Raw genomic sequence first — 18,939 nt, 5'->3', positions numbered from 1 at the left:
GTCATCTGGTATAGGCAGGGCGCGGGATAAGAGAAAAGAAGACGGCATCTTTCACGCCGCCGGTAGTGTTAACGCAGAGTCGGCTGGGTAAATAAGTCCCGTTTAAATGTAATATCCCGTCGAATTGTGCCTCGGGCTGTCGCAGCCGACGCCACCTCCGAAATCCGATATGCACACACTCGACAGGTCGATATAGCGTCGGTTACTTAACGTTTACTAACTATTCAGCACTCGCACCGGCATCATCGTCGCCTCTTCCGTCTTTGGTCGTTATTCCGCTCTCTCCCTGCCGCTCCTCGCGCCTCCAGTCTGTCGTCGAAAATTTCGACAGGCGGAATATACCGCTCCTCGTGGCAACCATGGGGGTAGTGGACGCCATTTGCTGCCGACGATAAAGAAACGGGTTTCATTCGCGTTCGTCCGCGAATGCTCGCTTCGCATTTTTCGCCATCACGTTCCCCTCTTCATTTCTCCCTCCCTCCCTTCCTCTCTCTCTCTTTCTTGCACCTCTGTCCCCGCGTTCGTTCGTACCCGTTGACACTCTGCCTCCTCTCTCTTTCTCGTGCATATTCCGCGGCAACACGAAGCCGCAAGCTACGACGAAGGAAATTATTTTATTTCGCACTTCAGAATATCACCCCGCGGACTCATTCATATTCATGCCCGCGCCTGAGCACTTCGTCTCCAAAATGCGCCATGCCGGTGGTCGTACCGGTTAGTTTAAGATTCAAGCACGGTCTTCTTATAGTCGGCCTAACTTCGTCCCTTATTCCCTTATCGTCTTTGATTCTGTCTCTTAACGAGGACAAATATTACTTGCAATACGGTGTACGAGGCTCCCGCGGTCTTAGCATCATTCGGTTCGAGGCCGAAATTTTCAGTGGATTTTCTGGAGCGTGTAAAAAATGTTAAAATCAACATTTTATTTTTCACCGCGTACGAACGAACGGACGTGACGAGGTTGGTTATTTTTCTATTTCAGCGCGCCTCGATTTGTCCCGCCGCAATACGATTCATCAATCGTTAATATTTAAAAAAATGATCATAGCAAACACACAAAGTAACTACGTGAATTGTTCCAGCGTGATCGCGATTAGAAGCGAAATACTTAAATGATTATCACGAATGTGGAGTCGTTTAAGAATTGATTCGAGATAAGCTCCCGATGAATTCGCAGCAAGCGCTATGTCGGAATGAACGGTATGTCATTTATACTAATTAGTCTTGATGAACATTCCTCCATTGAATTCATAACTTCGCGTTTGATCGTTATTAATTAGCATCTAGGAGTTATATCTGTGAGCTTAGTTTATTCTGTTGCTCGCGTCTCGCCATTTACATGCACATCAGCGAGATAACAATCGGTTCATTACCGCAAATTACAGCCGGATCTTATTCAGCTGTTATTCAGAATGCGAGGTCTAGTTACGGATCTGATTGTCTCGCGACGAGTAAACCCTCTCCAAATAATGCCTATGGTTTATCTAAACAACCCCCAGCTCCCCACATTGCCGGCTTAGCGCAAGCTACTCGGTTGATTAGGGTGCAAACGAATCGTAAGCATTAAATTATTCGTCATCCATCCTGTTCCACGGTTGAGACGGTTAATTAACGGTCTAGCTGGCGTATCCGATTAGTTAGCGTTATTGGTTCCATATGATTAAAAGTTTTCTGATTATTTTCGCATTATGTAAAACACGTTTTTGTTTCACCCCGCTTGAAATCCGATATTGACAGACACACAAAAGTATCTCGGTCTCTTTGCCCTCGTTATTCGTTACTAATATATTCTCCTGAAATATTACACATTACGTTACAGTATTTCGGAATGTAAGTTTTGATATTCATATAACATTAAAACGATAACATATATTTCGAAGAAAACGACGATTTAATATTCAGTACATTTTATACAAGCTCTACCTCTCAAAATAAATGCTATCATTTATTCTAACGTACATGAAAAAAAAAATACTTTGATAAACACTATCGAACCACCAAATAATGGTAAGAATTCGATTCGAAGTTCGAATTAGATCGCGCACGAGAGAGATTTAAACACTAAAATATAATTAACGCGTGACGTCGCGTTTCCCGGGAAATTGGTCAGATCGTTAAATTTCCCGAGTGCACATGTTACCGATTTGTCCAAAACATAATTAACGCGTGACGAGTTATCTTGTGTGCTGCTTCAGTGTGCTTACGTTTCGCGTTGTGAAAACTCTATATACGCATTCACGCTTGTACATAGATATACTGCTACTCTCGCGATGCGTATCTCTATTGTTCTCATCAATTGCAACAGTGGTTGAAACACAACGAATATCTATATTAAAGATCTCGCGAGAAATCTAGGTTGGCGAAACATCGCAAATTATCGTGCAAAGAAACGTTGATTCCGCCCGGAACGTAAGGGTTGTCGTCCCGTTTCCCGGGAAATTGGTCAGATCGTAAGATTTCCCGAGTGCCCATGTTACCGATTAGTCTCGGCGCACACGGCGGCGAGATCGCGTTTCAGGCGGAAGGGGAATTCTCTTGTCGGGGGAACAGGTGGAGCGGGAAATCGGAAGGAAGGAAGGAAGGAAGGAAGGAAGGAAGGAAGGAAGAGAGGAAGGAAGGAAGGAAGGAAGGAGGAAAGAGGGAGGAAAGGAAGAATGGAAGGAAGGTGCAAACGCCGAACGCGCGTTACGTTACGGACGTAGCGATAGACTTCTCCGGGAGTAGGAGAAACTACGGCGGGGGTGTAAGTCGAGCGGTGGCGCGTCACCATTGTGACGAATGATTCGCGCGTGTTCCGTCGAACACTGACGTTACGACCGGCGCGCGTCGCAGCGCGGTGCCGATGCCTTCCGTCCCGACGCGGAAGCCGGCACATGGCTTCGGAATCACGGGTGTTGGCGATATCGATCGGTGCGGGACGGGCAAATAGAGGGAGACGTGGGACGAGGACTGGGAGGCACTTAGAGAACCATTGCATACCGAAACTCCCTCTCTTGCTTCCTCTCTTTCTCTCTCTCTCTCTCTCTCTCCCCCGTCTTCCGTCCGCAGGAGAGGTTTTCGCCGCGGATTTTCGCGAACAAAAAGGCGGACTAGAATCCTGACGAGAAAGACGAGAATGTGGAGAACTAGGGAACTGGAGAACGAACCGTGGGAGAGAGCGACGAAAGCGGTAGGCAGCGGTGCGAGGGGCGCGAGGGGGACTTGGATGAGTGGGCGGATGAGGTGGAGTTGGCGAGATTTCATCCGGCTTTTGTGACGCGGCTGATATATTTTTATCTGACGTCGGGATTCGACGACTGCTCCGCTCCTAGCCGGGCGCACTCGTCTGATATCGACCGATAAGACATATGCAAATGGTTATTAAGCCGCGCCGGGCGAAAGCGGGACGTTCGTTTCGATTCGCGGAATCCCGCCGGGATTTGTCGCTGCTAGTCATAAAGGCACGGCTATTGAGGATTCAGACTTGCCGGTACGCTGATCGCGTACGTGCCCGGATGTAGGACACCGGCGCGAGAAATTTAGAGAGAGGCGACTTCTCGCAGAGCCGCAACATTAAAAAGGCGCGGAGAGAATACGATGGGAATATTTCGTTATTTCATTTGGCATCGGAATTAGCGTCTCGTACTTCATGGATTTGTTCCGAAGGAAACAGATCCATGAGGGACACGGAAGCTGACTCGGAAGCCAAATTAAGTATCTATACCCACCTTCGCGAAAGCCTACACGGAGAAAGTATTGTAGTATTTAAAATTATATAATGTTGCACCATACCGAAATTATAATTGAAATTATGATGTGTGTTGTAATCTTTAGTGATGTACTTCCTTGTATATATTACTAAAGATTATAATAATATAATAACATATTAATTTCAGTTATAATTCCGATATGATCCAACATTAAAAAGTTTTGTAATAATTTTTATTACAATATTTTTCCCGTGCATAATATCAAATATTCCACAGGAAAACGTAGAAAGATTTATAAGAGCTGAGTACAAGTTGTTGGTGCGAATAAATTTAAATGAGAGGATAATATATTTGACAGTGTTATCGTACACGCTGACGGAAAAACTAGACTTATAAACGTACGCAGAGAGTCTCTCTTCCTCGTCAAATCGAGTGTATCCCAATTATTAATTAATTCCCCAAATCCCCAATTAATATTTAATTATCCGAGTGCGTTAATTGACTCTTTAACAATTCTTATCAAATATTTCGATATTATATTACTTTTACACGTTAACAATCATCGTGTTGGCTATGCAATGTGCAGATTATACACATAAAAAAAATTTTTTTAATTTATTGTTAAAAACGTTTAGGTAAAAAATTTTATGTTAAAAACGGTCTACTAAAATTTCGTGTTATTTTAACACGAATAATGTGTTAAAAAGTATACAAATATAATGTTAAATTAACACATTTTCCTTATTAACATGTGTTGTAGTAGACCGTTTTTAGCATACAATTTTTTTACTGTGTACAGAGTGAGATAATAACTATTGCCATCTTGGATGTCTTCGATATTTCAGAGCAGGAGAAAAATTTACCTAACAAAAATTGCAATGATACTGATGATCATCATCTCGAGTATCTTCTATAAATGTAATTTTTGTCATCTCCATCAAGTCGCCAAGGAAATATTTTCATTTTTCGAAGATATTCATAGTGATAATAATTATTTCGTATTTATCTCATGTTATCGAACAGCAGCATGCACTGAGAAACCCACTTAGTTGACTCTAACAGCATACTTGTTTGGATATAGGCAAGCAAATATTTTGGTTATGAGAACCAAAGTTTGGTTCTGTAGAACGAGAATGAAAAAGGTTTGGTTCGGAGAACCAAATTTTGGTTCTCACAACCACTACATTTGTCCATATAAGTATTTTGTTTGAGTTAACTAAATGGGTTTTTCAGTGTGCGCTCCCTAATTCCGTTGTTGCCTTTACGCTTGATTTACAGATGCATGCAAAATAACGGGGATAACTTTCGAGGCGCTAAAGTAACGCAAGATGCTAATAACGTTATTCTGCATCTCTGAGTTATGATTCGAACGTCATAGTTGCGAAGCACTCGCGGAACCTATCGCAACGGGACGACATCCTCCTTATTGCAAAACGTGAGCTTCCACGCTGATGAAAAAAGGAGCATTTAAAGCAATTCTCGTAATTTCCTGTGCGACGGGATCATAAATGTCTCCGTAAATCTGGTCGTTAAAGCTGTCCCGGTATAGCCAGGTTCGCAAAAGGCCGGGAAAGTCGTAACTCTGACTCTGGAAACAACTGCGTGGATATTCTATCGTATTACTACGTCATTATGGGGTACACTGTGTTACTTTCTGTCCGAAAAGGGAATTGTTTCCTGCGGGATTACCCGTGACGCGTCTCGTTTGAGAAAATCTACATAATAACCTAACGTAATTTCCGGCATAATTTAAATCAGCATAATTAACTCCTAATCGCATCAATTTTCAATTCCATTTAACACTTGAGCGTTGATGTCTTTAATCTATTCATTAATAGTCCGTTTAACATCGTGACTATTCAGAAAATGTAGTCCGCGAAATGGCATTGTCGTTAAAATTTAATCGCGATATCTGACATTCCGGCGACAATGGGATCAATTTTACACGACCGCATATACCGTAGGAGTGTGAAGCAAAATTAAAAATTCACCGCACAAATATTTAACGTAAACTTTATCACGTGTGGTGCTATTATTTAAGAAAGAAAAGTGCTTCATTCACCAGAGACGTTCGCAACGTGTCATACGGGTTTCGACGGAAGACAACTCGTTGACGCTCACCGTCTCCCGCAAGAAACAATCGCTATACAGCGCGACGGAGGAAAAAGAGCGGGAAAAAAATTTCCCGTTCACCGTAAAAATCCATTGCTAGGCGATGGCACTCGCACGCAATACGGTTATTTTCAATGGAGATTATAGGTATAAAACAATCTGCGCTCGATACGGCGATAAGCCCACCGCGGCTTTATCGTCCCAGTGTAATATCGAAAAGAGCCCGAGGTTGGCGCTATGGGCAAGAATCGAATCGCGGCTGGGGAGGGGAGAAAGTTATTTTACAAGCAGGCGAGCGTGCAGCACGCGGAAGCGCGAAATGGTCCATTTCACGGGGCGCCCGCGACTCCACGTACGACGTACGCGCATTCTCACATTCGCACACGCATATTCGTGCATACCTGCACACGTGTATATACGTGCGCGCATAAACATGCAGCCGTTAACACAGCGCGAAAGCGCCGGTGTCTCGTAGTTTATTTTGGCCTTTAACGCAAACAACAAGGACGATAATGCTCGGTCCCGGCTGACACTCGCAACATGCGGCCACGTGAGTCCGATTTTCGACATCGAGTGCATTCCCGCAACATCCCACGAGACCTAGCGGCTTTCGCTAGCGATTTCCAACTGAATTGTTCTCTCGTCAACGTATGGTCACTCACTGTTATCGTAATTGTCCAATAATGATTCATCCAGCGTACCGTGATGGTGGCCCAATGTCTGTGCCAGTATCTCCAGATTCCTCGCTTGACGTCCTGCAATGAAGAAGAGATACGGATGTTATGAGATATTGGAGATCGAGAATCTGTCGTTCGCGCGAATAAAACCGGTATAGTTTTAATGATATATTTTCTTGAGGAAACATTCCACGATATTTCAGAGATGTTTCAACGATTATTCCGGATGAAAATTGGCATTCGCAGCGTACGATACAATTTCGCGTATTAAAGAGGACATAATGTTGAAGTATGTCGAAGTATCTCCGTCGCTTCGTCAAATGATCGATACAGAGAAAAAGATTTCTTTGGGTTATCCCTTTACCGATACGTATCGAGAGGTACTCGCGATTCTTTCGAGTGTTATTCGAAATAAATTAATTTCCCCGCACATCTCGCTTGTTTATACGAGATTGTGATGACAACGATCAGCGTGAACTGCGTCGCGGCAACCGTAGAACGTAACGATGTGAAGTATATCGAAGATCCGGTTAAATTGAAAACATCAGTGAATCAGTTTAATCGAAATCCACTAAATCGGAACCCACGATTTCGAGTAGCAGGGTATTACTCGTGAATTCGGTTAACGCGCGGAGAGATGCTCGAGTATCCAGCGTGACGAACACCTGATTCACACCGACAGCATCGTATTGAATTTGCGCCCGGTTCCTGAAAGTTTGCTCGCGACATCGGAAATCGTAATTAAATATTCAATTCTGCGGGACGAAATACTTCTCTGAAAGATCGCGTCTGACCGGGACATAACTTTACGATTTGATCCGTAAATAAAATGCATCCCGGTTGTTCGCAGGTTTCTCGGCGCGAATCCGGGCCGTTCAATAAAATATTCCTTTATAAGAATCGACTGTTCCACTTTCAGGTAAATTTATCCAACGGACAAATATCTGAAGAGCGTTCCCATATGGAAATAAATTGCAATACGAAAAAATCATCGGTATGTTACTGTTCTTCAATAATGTTCCTCGATAGTATACCAGTAATATTTTTCTGTTCTTGTAGTTTATTCCCATGCGAGAACGTTCCTCAGATATTTATCCGATAAATTTACCCGAAAGTGGAAGAACCGGCGTTAAGATGGCAGGCGAAGCGGAGCAATAGCGGATAACCAATCAGCGAGGAACCGTTTCCCTTTTCGTCAATTTCCGTCGTTAACATTAGTCGATAGTTCTCACAGCGGTGTGGACTTGAACGGACGAGGAAAACGTGGAAAATCCGGGCGGATCGATCGACCGTGTCGCTGCGGCGGAACCGTGTCGGCGAGCTTCGTAATGCAACCGCGGATATTTTCGATCGGGAGTAAAAGTCACGAAACTCGATCGCGTAGTCGGGCTCTCGGTCGCTCCCTCACAATGGGCCGCGCGCTGTGCAGCGTAAAGATAGGATGTCGAATGACTGCAGAGCGCGGCAACCGAGCCGAGTCCTGACGAGTGTGAAATTACAGCGCGTTGTTTAAAATGCCTCGTGGCGCTTTTCAATACGTTTGAAAGATAAATCGGACGCTCCTCGGCCCGCGCGGCCATTAAATCCATCGATAATAAAAGCGAGCAATCAGACACGCACGTACACACGAGCGGTGCGCGTCCACAATGCCCGCTAGCCTACGCTCGGATCAGAGCAAAGCTTTGAACTTATTGATAATAGCTACAGTCGGTCATTTCATCCGGCTGTATTTTCGCGCCGGACGCTGCCACTTTTTCCCCGTTGGCGTTTTCGAGAATTATAAAGGTATTTATCGCGTCCGCGATCTATATAATTACAATTTTTAATTTGCGCAGCTGCGAGAGCGCGCGGCAGTGTTTTCAGCGATTGACGTGTGTTTGTCGGCGGGCTTCTCTCTCGGTTAAATTAAAAAAAAAAAAGTCCTTTGCATTCGCTACTTTTTGAAAGCCCTTAATTCCAAAAAGGGAATATTTTGTTACCTCGGGGGGAATATTTTATTTGCGGCTTTTCGTCTCTGACGTGTCAGTCTGACGGACGGATACAATAATACATATCCCTCTCTCTGGAATTGCCGCATTTTCATCTTTTTCTTCGGGACGTCCAGATACGCCATATATCCATTAACAAGGTAGGAGGATTAGACGTCGTATCCGGGATTAAAAAGTTTACTGGACTACTTTAAACGAACGAGGTAAATACGCGAAACGCCGGCGTCGCATTTTATTTGCAGCGCGGAGCGCGCACGTCCGAATTGTTGTCGGGCTTATACGAATCGTCGCGAATTTTGTGGGTAGTAACGCGCGATAGCGTCGCGATATTTTCCGACGTGAATTCGAGGTGACGAAACTATCTAAACTTGGAGATTATGACAACCGTTTGTCGCGAGTTTAACGATGTTCGGTGACGGCGCTTCCCCGATAGTTATATAACTTCGTGCGTCTCATAAATGCGAGCCACGGAGCAACTTGAGGATAATTACATTCGCAGATGACAGAGGGTAAAATTACTTGCATTATGAGCACGGGAGTAGTAGATTACACGAGGGAAATGTAAATTTGTAAAAGCCAATATATATCGCGCGTTTTATGTCTTCTGCGCAAGTGAAAATTGGAAATTATAATTACGTGCGCCGTGAGTAATCGCGCACGGCGTGCGCAATAAATTAATGACGAGCATAAATCTGTCGAAATGTTGCGTGCTCCCGCGTAAGTTCGGTGTCGTATGGAGCATGATAAAAAACACACACACACGCTCACACAGAGACAACAAACGAAAAGAGAAAATAAAACAAGCGGGAAAAAATCTATGTAAATTTCTACGAGATTAATTTATAATAAACGCGCGGGCGAAATTTTTCGGAATAAACGCGGCAAACGCGTTCGTTAGCCGTACGAATGAATGTTTCACGAGTTTCTCTGTGTGTGACTTACGTGCTTCACAATATTTCCTGGCTTTGTATATATGTTTGCTTTTTTTTTTTTTCAAACACACATTGTAATATATGCATCTGGAATATGTTTACGATGCGTTATGCATAAAAGTTCTCTCTCTCCCGAGTAACACCCCGACGCGCGATAAAAACCGCAGCGACAATGCGCGCCTCCGCGTGTTTTCTCTGGCGTTGCCATATTTTCACGGTATCTTCGCCCGTTCTCTCTGGCGCATTTTCAAATTTTCTGTTACGCTCGAACTTGGATAACTGAATTCCATTGACCGCGACCGCTGTTCCATTCAAGCTTACGCTAACAGCCGCACCCGCTAAGAAAGGTTTCATTGTTGGATTTCGCGCACTGTTGCGGGCCGTTCCGCCGCGCTCGCTCGCTTTTTCCTTTTCTTTTCGCCGCACGCTCGTACAGCTGCAGCTACTGCGCGCAATTGCGCGACTGCATTTTCCGCGACAGCGCCGCCGTGTTTTCGGGCGACCGCTCGTTTATTTAGGACGCGCTGCCTCCTCGTGAAACTCTGATATCGCGTGCGTCCGTGGTAAGATTAATGGACCAATCTTGGCGGCGGGCGCGGTTACGCGCAATCAGGAGACAGCTTTTCGGAGCTTCGGCCTTTCATCGCGATACCGCATACCATCCCACCTACCCGGCACGGTGACCTCCCCCGCGCGTCCCCGGGGGGTTTACGCGGATACGTTCAGACTATTCAAGTCTCCGCGGTATTTACTTTACGTTCCGTCATGGTTCACGTAAGCACCGTAAAACGTGGCCTCCGCGCGAGTGATGTAACGTAGTCACGGGATTGCGTGATCGTTGCGAAGCGAGCGAGCGGAATTTTATCGCCGCGTGTATATACGGAAATTTTTGACGGCACGATATTTCCACCGCCGGTGGGAGCGACGACGACGAGAGCACGATGTTCTTGGCTCCGAAGAAGACGCGACGCAGAGTTCGCAGACAGTTAATATAGCGCGGCACTTCGTTTCCTTTGAAAACGCGAAGGGTCACACAAAACACTCCTGTAGACGGTTATCGAGCGACGTAATATTTGTTACGGACGAGCGGGTCACTCGGGAACGGAATCGATTTGTCTTTTCTCGTGAATTCACATCGAAAGGTCAAACTGCCAGGAACTATTTATCAAACGGGCAGAACACCAGGAGGGGAGCTTAAAAAGAGAGAGAGGAAAAAAAAAGAGAAAAGAGGAGAGGGTAGGAAATCGCGAGAAAGAGTAATGAGGCCGGTTGAAAAATCGAGGCATCTCGCCAAATTATTGTTACTTTCTTCGCGCGGCCTCCCGTGTTCCCGTCAAACGTCGTCGTTTATCCGCCTCCATGAGATCATATCTGTATCGCAGATCGTACTTCGTCATCAATAATCTTCTTATTGTTCCGTGCAACGTAATCCGATTGATATGTGAAAGGAACTCGGATATGAAGCCGAATACCGGCGTACCGCGGCGGAAAATTTGATTTTTCACGATTACGAATCGGATTCGCGTCGCGTAAAATATATATCTAACGTTACGTGAAACGCAAAATGTACTTATTTACAGTGCTGTATTTATAAATATTATCACCATTGTAGAATTCAAGGTTTAACACGGTGGCGAAATTTCGACTCGGGTGAATACACGCGACGCGCGGGTGAGAAAAGAAAACGAATTATCGCCGACATCGTAATTAGTATAGATATTTCATTAGCCGGCGGTCGGGCGCGTATAATTAACGAAATTCTTTTTCCCATTTAGGAACAAATAGTCCCACATTGTTTCACGGTTATCTAATTACATAAATGGAAACTGAGACATAAAATAATGGAAGGTAAAAGGCAGATTACACGCCGGCGTAATCCAACGGGTATTATTCCATGGCGAGCCTTATCTCGCTACGCCCAACCGTAGAACACTTTCGGTCGGATTAGCTACATTGTTCAAAACCCGAGCACATGACGTTACGTATCCATACGGCGATAAATGCCTCTACATTTCTCACGCATTCTCCCGACTGCGGCCCGAAACCGCATCATCCCCGCCGTTTTCGCTCGTACGCTCGCTCTGACTTACGGCGGATAATGAAAGTCATAGTCTACTTAACATAATTTCGTGCACATTGATTATTCACTTTGTCTCGCTGAATGGTTCCTCGACCGCATGTAAATCCCCGGAGGAGCGGGAGTCCCCGGACGGCACTAGGAAGTTGCACGGCCAAGTAAGGTACGACGCCTAATACAGCTTTATACACCCAGAGGGGTGTTTTACCCAAGTTGCTTCGTTCCGGTCTGTCGCCACTTTTCCGATAGGCTCTTTAACTAATTCAAGCGACGGCGCCGTAACAACCGAGATAAAATTCACCGGAGAATTAAAAAGGTAAAGGCCGGAGGCGGAGAACCGCTCGGCCGGGGCGCGCGCATCGCTGCTTGCATATTAAATCGATGAACATCTGCCCCTCCTCCCATTCTCCTCCGCTGAAGCTCGCATCGCGATTAATTACGGATGAGGAACATAGAGTACGCGAGAGGTGCCCCTCGCGATTTTGTATCCGTGTTATAATATTGACGGGACTGTCACGAACGGTAGCCGCTCGCGAGATGTCCGGGACCTTTTTCGCTCGGGGAGAAATTGACATTTATGACTCGCGTCGCCGTCCACGCTCGTTCGCGAGTGTCGCTGGCGGTCTGTCCGGCGATTTTCAAGAATGAAATCATATTCTCCCGCGATCCGAAAATGCGAGGGAAAAACAAAAGAGGGAATACGCGCGTCTTCTCTCGTTGTTGCGCGCCGCTTTTCCCTACGATTTTACGCTCGAGATAACTCCCGCTGATTTCGTGCGCCTTTAGAGTCCCGTTAGTGTCGCACCTCGCGTTCACCTCGGTTTAAATTTAATTAATAACCTTCTTCAGTTATCGGGGAATAAGTCAAAGTCGCGCGGGTTCGCTACGGTTACAAAGATACACGAGTCTCGAGAGGCTAAGGATATTACAGAAACCTGCAGGGGAATAAATTTAATTTTACACTCAACCGTGTTAATCCTTCTCTCTTTATGCACTGGATGGATCTTCCTGCTCGCGGAGGGCGGCGATGCAATGGTGGCGAGGAGGAGAAGGGGTGAGAAAGAGGCGCGACTTGCGAACAGAAGTAACGCGTAGACTGGTCGGCGGAGGATGGCCGGAAGGTGAGGTGAGGTGAGGTGAGGAGGGGGGAAGGGTGCAACGGGGTCAGGAAAACGGTGGTGCGCGCGCGGAAAGGGAAAGGATGAGATCCGTGAGGAATAAAAGGACCAACTCCGAGGTACCGACAAGTTGAAAAACTAGGTAAAATTGGATCTCGCCGAGCTGTCTTCGTCCGCGGAAGCGCAGAAGTGGCAATCGCGCAGCAAATTAAGCGGGACCGTCGTAAAAGAGCGCGAGAACGGTTATGCACTGTCCTAAACTTCCACTGTCTCACCGCCATCTTTCTCTCCCCGCTTCTCTCTTGCTCCCTCTTTTTTTTTTTTTAACTTCGCGCTTCCGTTTAATAATAGATGAATCGGAGCGGCCAGCGCTCTCCCTTCTCGACGTGGCGGTTCGCTTCGAGCTAGGCGGGGCGAGTTTCCAAAGTCTCGCGTAATCTTCGTGCGATCCTGTAGTCGCAGAATTGCAGGGCGTCGACTCGGTAGGGCATTAGGCTCAATTTCGTATCAGCCAAGTTGTATAATTGTTTCTCCCGGTGTCGTCCGTCTGATGTTTCACCACGATTTCCGCTGATATAGGTACGTCCGGAGGAATCGATCTTGAATAAATTTGGACAATTAGGCTGAATAGTTCACGATTGAATAGATTCGATCGATTAAGTATATTTGCGCTTGCCACATGATAATTAGACCGGACGGTCCACGATGAGACACACAGGGCGTCTCATTTTAATTATTCTAGACCAATATTTCGAAAGACATGGAAAATAGGGTAAACATCTCAGACAAAAGTTGTAAGGCTTAAAGGGAGACGTAAGTTAGTGACTTTAACTTCGTTATATAGTCAATAATTCAAAATTGTTTCAAAGTCCAATTCATTTTTTTTCTTTTCTTTTTTTTAATGAAATCCTACAGTTTCTTTCGTGTTCGATCGGCGCCGGAGTATTACCGGGAACTGTCGTGAAGAATAGATCGCGAGGGCTGAAATTTCCTAGATTTAAATTACCGTCCCTTTTTAATTCCAGGCTCAATTGTTTCCTCGGTTCCTTACCGACATTCCCGCCGTGGCGGCGCGGCGCGTTTTCATTGAAAATCTCCGATGGAGTAAAGAAAAATTGGCCTGCGGCGTAAATGAGACGTTAATTGCAGCCGCTCGGATTCAATGAAACGTTCATTACGGCCTCATCCGGACGGAAGCACTCCTTTTGCGAGCCGTCTTCGCGCGCTAAATAAAATATGGGTCAAAGTATCGTCCTCTCGGCCCGGCCACTTGGCCCGGAGTCAGCATAAGTTTGCAAGTTCGCGGTGAAGGGAGCCCCTTGCGGCAAGTTGCGTACCCGCAGAATCTCGTGAACAGACTCGGCGCATGCCGCTCCCAAGGAGAAGTGCGAGCGAGCGAACGGGGAAGCGGCGGAGGGAAGGTATTTCTTGGGCCACGGCATACTCTCTTATCCCGAACACGTAGCAGCACGTAGACCCGAGTGTGTAGCCGAGTGCAAGTGTTTCCTCGCCGGATGAAATGTTAATAGCGACGAGATGCGTGCATCCCGCGCGTCCTGCGACAACCCCGGTCTTGCCGGTCCACGAACTTTTCGCGTAACGCCCGACATTGCGTCGCTATCGCGCATTCTTTTTGCACGGTGCGCCGAACAAGGTGGAGAATACTCCGCATTCTTCCGTAAGCGCAGGAACGCGGGGGGTGTCTCGAATTTCCTCTCTCGGCCGCGTTAACGGCGCGAGTGCGAGTGCGCGTTCTTCATTTTTTTCTCTCCTTTTCGCCCTTACTTTTTTTTTTTTCCTCCTTTTGCTAATGAGAACGCTCGGGTGATTCATGGAAACCAGTAAATCAACTTGACTACCGGCTCCTTAAGGGAATAATTTCGGGTCTTACCCGAGTGATTTATGAATTAATATCTTTGTTAAGCCGCCGGGGTGTATTCGCTCCGTGAGCGGTCAGTATGCGCCGAATCCGACCTCCCTCTCTCTCGCTCATTGTTTAATTCGCCCCCTCCCCCCCTCCTCATCCCCGGCTAATTTAACACTCCCTTTCGGAACGCGGCGAATTGTATTACCGGACATTGCCGCGGAAAGTCTTCGCAGCATGTTCGAGCAAACACAAAGCTCGACGAGTCTTGAAACGCTCATTTCGACAGTTGGACAGTCGGTTACGATTGTCGCGCCTTTTAATTTGTACAACTGGGACATTACAATGTATTTACTGAGCGCCAGCTATTTAACGAGTTCGCTCGTGCCTCTGATACGAGATTTCGTTAATACCGTTCGGAATAATTAAAACCAGTATTTAACACGGCTTTGTCCGTTCATATTTTCATTTTTTACATTCATATTTTGACGGATTAGTAAACACGCGGAAAAATCTGATTTATCCATCTCCGGTGCAGTTTGACAGCAATATGTGTCCCATATTTTCCGATATCGGGTCCGGGCTTTATTTATAACCGTTATTATTAATAATGGCCCGAGTAAAAGCGGCTACATTCATTATCCCTGACGGTGATGGAGGGTTCCTTTCGCGACCGCATAAACAACGTCCGCGACATTATTCTCCTTTTACAGGCGCGATCATCGCGATCGTAACCGTGAGCAGTAACTGTGCACTATGGGTGATTCCGTTGTCGACTCAACGTTAAGTTATATCGCCCTAATTGCGACAAGACAATCTGCACGCGTGCATACCTCTATACACAGGCGGTAGTTAACTTCATTCCCACGGGGACGAGATGCAAACAGCTCGGGGCTTCGCACAACGGATTCCAAATATTCATATGCCTCCCCCTCACTCTCCCACTCCCCTTCCGGCCCCGACTCCACCGATCTAAGCATCGCGTTAGATCCGAGAGGGCTATCAACCGAATCGATACATTTAAATCGCACGCCATGTCCGATTCCACGACGTACGTGTGTCAACTGACAAATAGTGCGCGCAAAAATCCGCAAAAAGTTCCTCGTTTCAGCGGGGGACCATTCGTCTGTGTTAAAAAGGGATTCGCTGTCGATATCGCTGCATACATCACACACGTGATCGATGATGGCGATTCGAGCGGATCGCTATGGCCGGTTATTTCATGCGCAGATTGAGAGAGAGGAACATTGTTTCGGCTTAAAGATAACGCTTTGTTTCCGGTGCTTCGCGGTGAACAATGCACGCACGAAAATCGAATAACGCGCATAAAGTTGCAGATAAGCGCCGGCCGGCTGGAAAAAAGCGCTGCTCAAGCAGCTTCCATATTTCACGAGTGCCACTTGCGCCGTATTTTTCATTTTACTCTATTCTCGCCCTTTTAATTACTGATAACGCGGGGGAAAAACAGCGCCGTGCGTTGCGCCATGTCGCATCCGCGGACCATGTGAGAGAGAGAGAGAGAGAGAGAGACAGAGAGAGAGAGAGAGAGAGAGAGCTATCACGGAGATTTGTGGCTGGCGGTGGCAGGGTCGCGAAATTAAGTTTTACAAATTTATAGTTTATTATCGCGCCGGATGCAATACGAATGAAACGGATGAATGAGTAACGTGAAATAACATTATCGCTTACTCGTAAATCTCAGTTTAATCCAACCGACGTGCACGACAGCGCCAAGAGACAAACTGAGAGAGAGAGAGAGAGAGACAGAGAGAGAGATACTAGTCTTAAGATGTCTTTTCACGCTGACGCTCGATGTTTATTTTTAGCGTCAAAATAGATCACGTGATTGAAGTTGCTGCTGAATGGTGAAAAACGCATGAAAAGGGTACAGTTGTGTTGAATTTTGAAGATTACAGCGTCAGTCTCGCTTAGTCTCTTTGAAAATGATGTCATTCCGAAGTAAATATCGTACTTGGTTAAGAGATTGCGTTTAAAAATAATAAAACATAATGAGCAACATTTGAATATCCAAATTGGTAATTTACATTACGTGACGCACCGATGAATCGACCCTGCTGTTCTTATCATGTTTATTTCCCTTTTACACTGTTGTATGATTATGTGATTTGAGTGATCATTGTGACGTTTCGTAACTTTGTTTCATGGCTCAAGAATATTAATTTGAAACTATGAAGCAGAGCTATGGAGTGTCGGAACGCTCACTCACCATGTAAAAATGTAACATGGAAATCAAAAATTTTCATATGAGGAGAAAAGCCCCGAGGGGTCCGGAGGTAATTGAAGGATAACATTATCGGCCATTTTTAGTCATGCAATAAAAAATACCTGGATAAAACGTAATAAGAGACTATTAATTTTATAATTTACGGTTGTCCCGATGTTTTTTTTTCATCAATATGTACACAAACTTACAATATATATTAAAATACATATTATAATATTTTATATATTTATAAAATTCAGTATATATTAAATATTATAAATATATTAAATATATTTTCGTGAAATCGCATTTCTGCAGTTATTATTTAACACGAATTTATCGACCAGATGTTATTAAACAACAAAATGTTCCCGTGCACCAAATTCTACCAATAATGGTCTTTAGTATGATCTCGTCGGTGCGTGATACTAGAAGCTATGTAAAGTCCAGCTTTATTTCTTCGACGCAACACAAGCATCTAATGAGTTGGCACCTCATTTCAACCAGAGGTTTGAAGGAGGGGGGCAACGCGATTCGCCGGTTATATATTCGGCGTTTATCGCGAGGTGGCGAGCGCCGGTCATTGTAATGCGCGTCTACGCGCATTTTCTCGGGCGTAAGTGCGGCCGTGTGAATCGCAGCGGAATCGAGTTATCGTCGTCGTCGTAACGAAACGCGTCGGCGTGCGCTAATTCGCGATCTGCAAATCTCGCGCGTAGTAAAACACAACGGTGCGGCGTTACGGTACGATGCGACGCGATTCGTCGGATCAATTGGAGCGCACTCTTTGGCGTAGCGAGGGAGAGCGAGCGTCACTGCGGGGATCCCGCATCCCCGATGCTCGTGAACGATCGATACACGAAACAAAGTGCCGACCGTACACATTTCTATACGTTCCAATCCGAAGGGCAATTCAATTGCGGCGGCCGTCCCATACGGGCATCTGCAATATTCTCCGCGAGCAATCGTCCTCCAGAGACCGTCAATGTATGCGCTCGCACGGCTCCCAATGACATTTACATTTATATTGACACGGCGCTCAATGGGATCTTGAACAACGGCCGGATGCTTAAATGCATTTGCGACCGCGGCTTAACGACTGGATCCAAATTTTTCCGCCGGATCGCGGCGAACGTGAACCGGGGAAATGGTACGCGCGAGGGTCAGCCCCGATAACGCCGTTCCACGTCCCGCAACGGACGTCGGAATGAGGATTCAACGCGATTAAGTTTTCACATCGCGGACGCGCGCGCGCCGACATCGTATCGCGTCGCCCGCTCGCTCGCGGTACAAGTGCGTTAACTCTTGCACGTTTGATACGCTCCGGCAAATTATATTCGGCGGGAATTGATTTTTCCCGTTCGCAGCTGCGCACGTGGTGATCTGATTAATAAAGCAGGCTGCTCTCTCTCTTTCTCTCTCTCTCACACACACGTGCGTTTCTCCCGCATACGCCCAGATTCCCGGCGAGAATGCAACTTTAACGGGTAAATCAACATTGCTCGAGTCGAGAGACGAGATTCTGCGAACGTGAGCGATTGTTACTCGACGGTATCACAAATTCTTCATCATCGAGGTCGAGTGATAAATGCTCCAAGGTAATTCTTAAACTTGGTTTTAATGCGTGCGCTTACGTATGTAAAGGATTCGTTTTCGATGAAAGACTCACGTTGTATAAATGAAAATATACATATTGAGTAGTGAAGTTGCACAGAAACATTAAACTCTGTGCAATCTCGCCTTTTACAAAATGCACTTTCCTGACATATATTGGTGATCGTAGCCGTTACGGTCATTTAGAGTAACCCGGGCAACTCTGAGCCCAGATCTTCAAAATGAGCAAAAATTCGATTTTTCGATTTTAATGATTTCTTATAGAGCAATCTTTTAACGATGTTTAGGCGTTTGTTGAATTTAAAGATATTGAAAATTATGATTTTGCCAGCGGAGAAACGATAGAAAAGGCGTACGATCGAATTTTTCTCGATGTATTTCATAAAATAAAAACTTCCCTATATCAGCATTCAATATTGAATGTAAATATTGAACTTCTTGAAAGATGTTTCGGAAATTAGGGAAGAGTCGAGTGACACGTGATTTCTTTTTCATACATATTGCAATTCGAACCGTCCTTCGTGATTCCCTTTCGACGGGGCTATCGTTAGCGTGAAATCCGCTTTGCGCATACCTGATGCTCAAACGACGCGATATTCAATCGATATAATCTCCATCCTCGTTAGGGGACGATACCCGTCGAT

The 18,939-nt window shown here is 45.7% G+C and overlaps 1 protein-coding gene across 8 annotated transcripts in view; it reads right to left on the bottom strand.

The window, feature by feature from the left end:
- LOC106740574 (lachesin-like) overlaps positions 1–18,939 on the bottom strand; it is a 188,816-nt gene that overhangs the window by 34,614 nt on the left and 135,263 nt on the right. For 6 of the 8 annotated variants that reach the window (XM_014611752.1, XM_014611757.1, XM_014611754.1 and 3 more), the window contains exon 2: positions 6,464–6,556. In XM_014611752.1, coding sequence (XP_014467238.1) covers positions 6,464–6,556 — 93 coding nt within the window. The remainder of the gene's footprint in view (positions 1–6,463; positions 6,557–18,939) is intronic. The other 2 variants (XM_014611756.1, XM_014611755.1) reach the window with 1 other exon arrangement.

This window comes from Dinoponera quadriceps, unplaced genomic scaffold (genome assembly GCF_001313825.1).
Source record: "Dinoponera quadriceps isolate SergipeBrazil2010 unplaced genomic scaffold, ASM131382v1 scaffold520, whole genome shotgun sequence".
Taxonomy (NCBI): Eukaryota; Metazoa; Arthropoda; class Insecta; order Hymenoptera; family Formicidae; genus Dinoponera; species Dinoponera quadriceps.
Note: the sequence above shows the minus strand (reverse complement) of the source record. Positions and strands in the feature narration are given on the sequence as shown.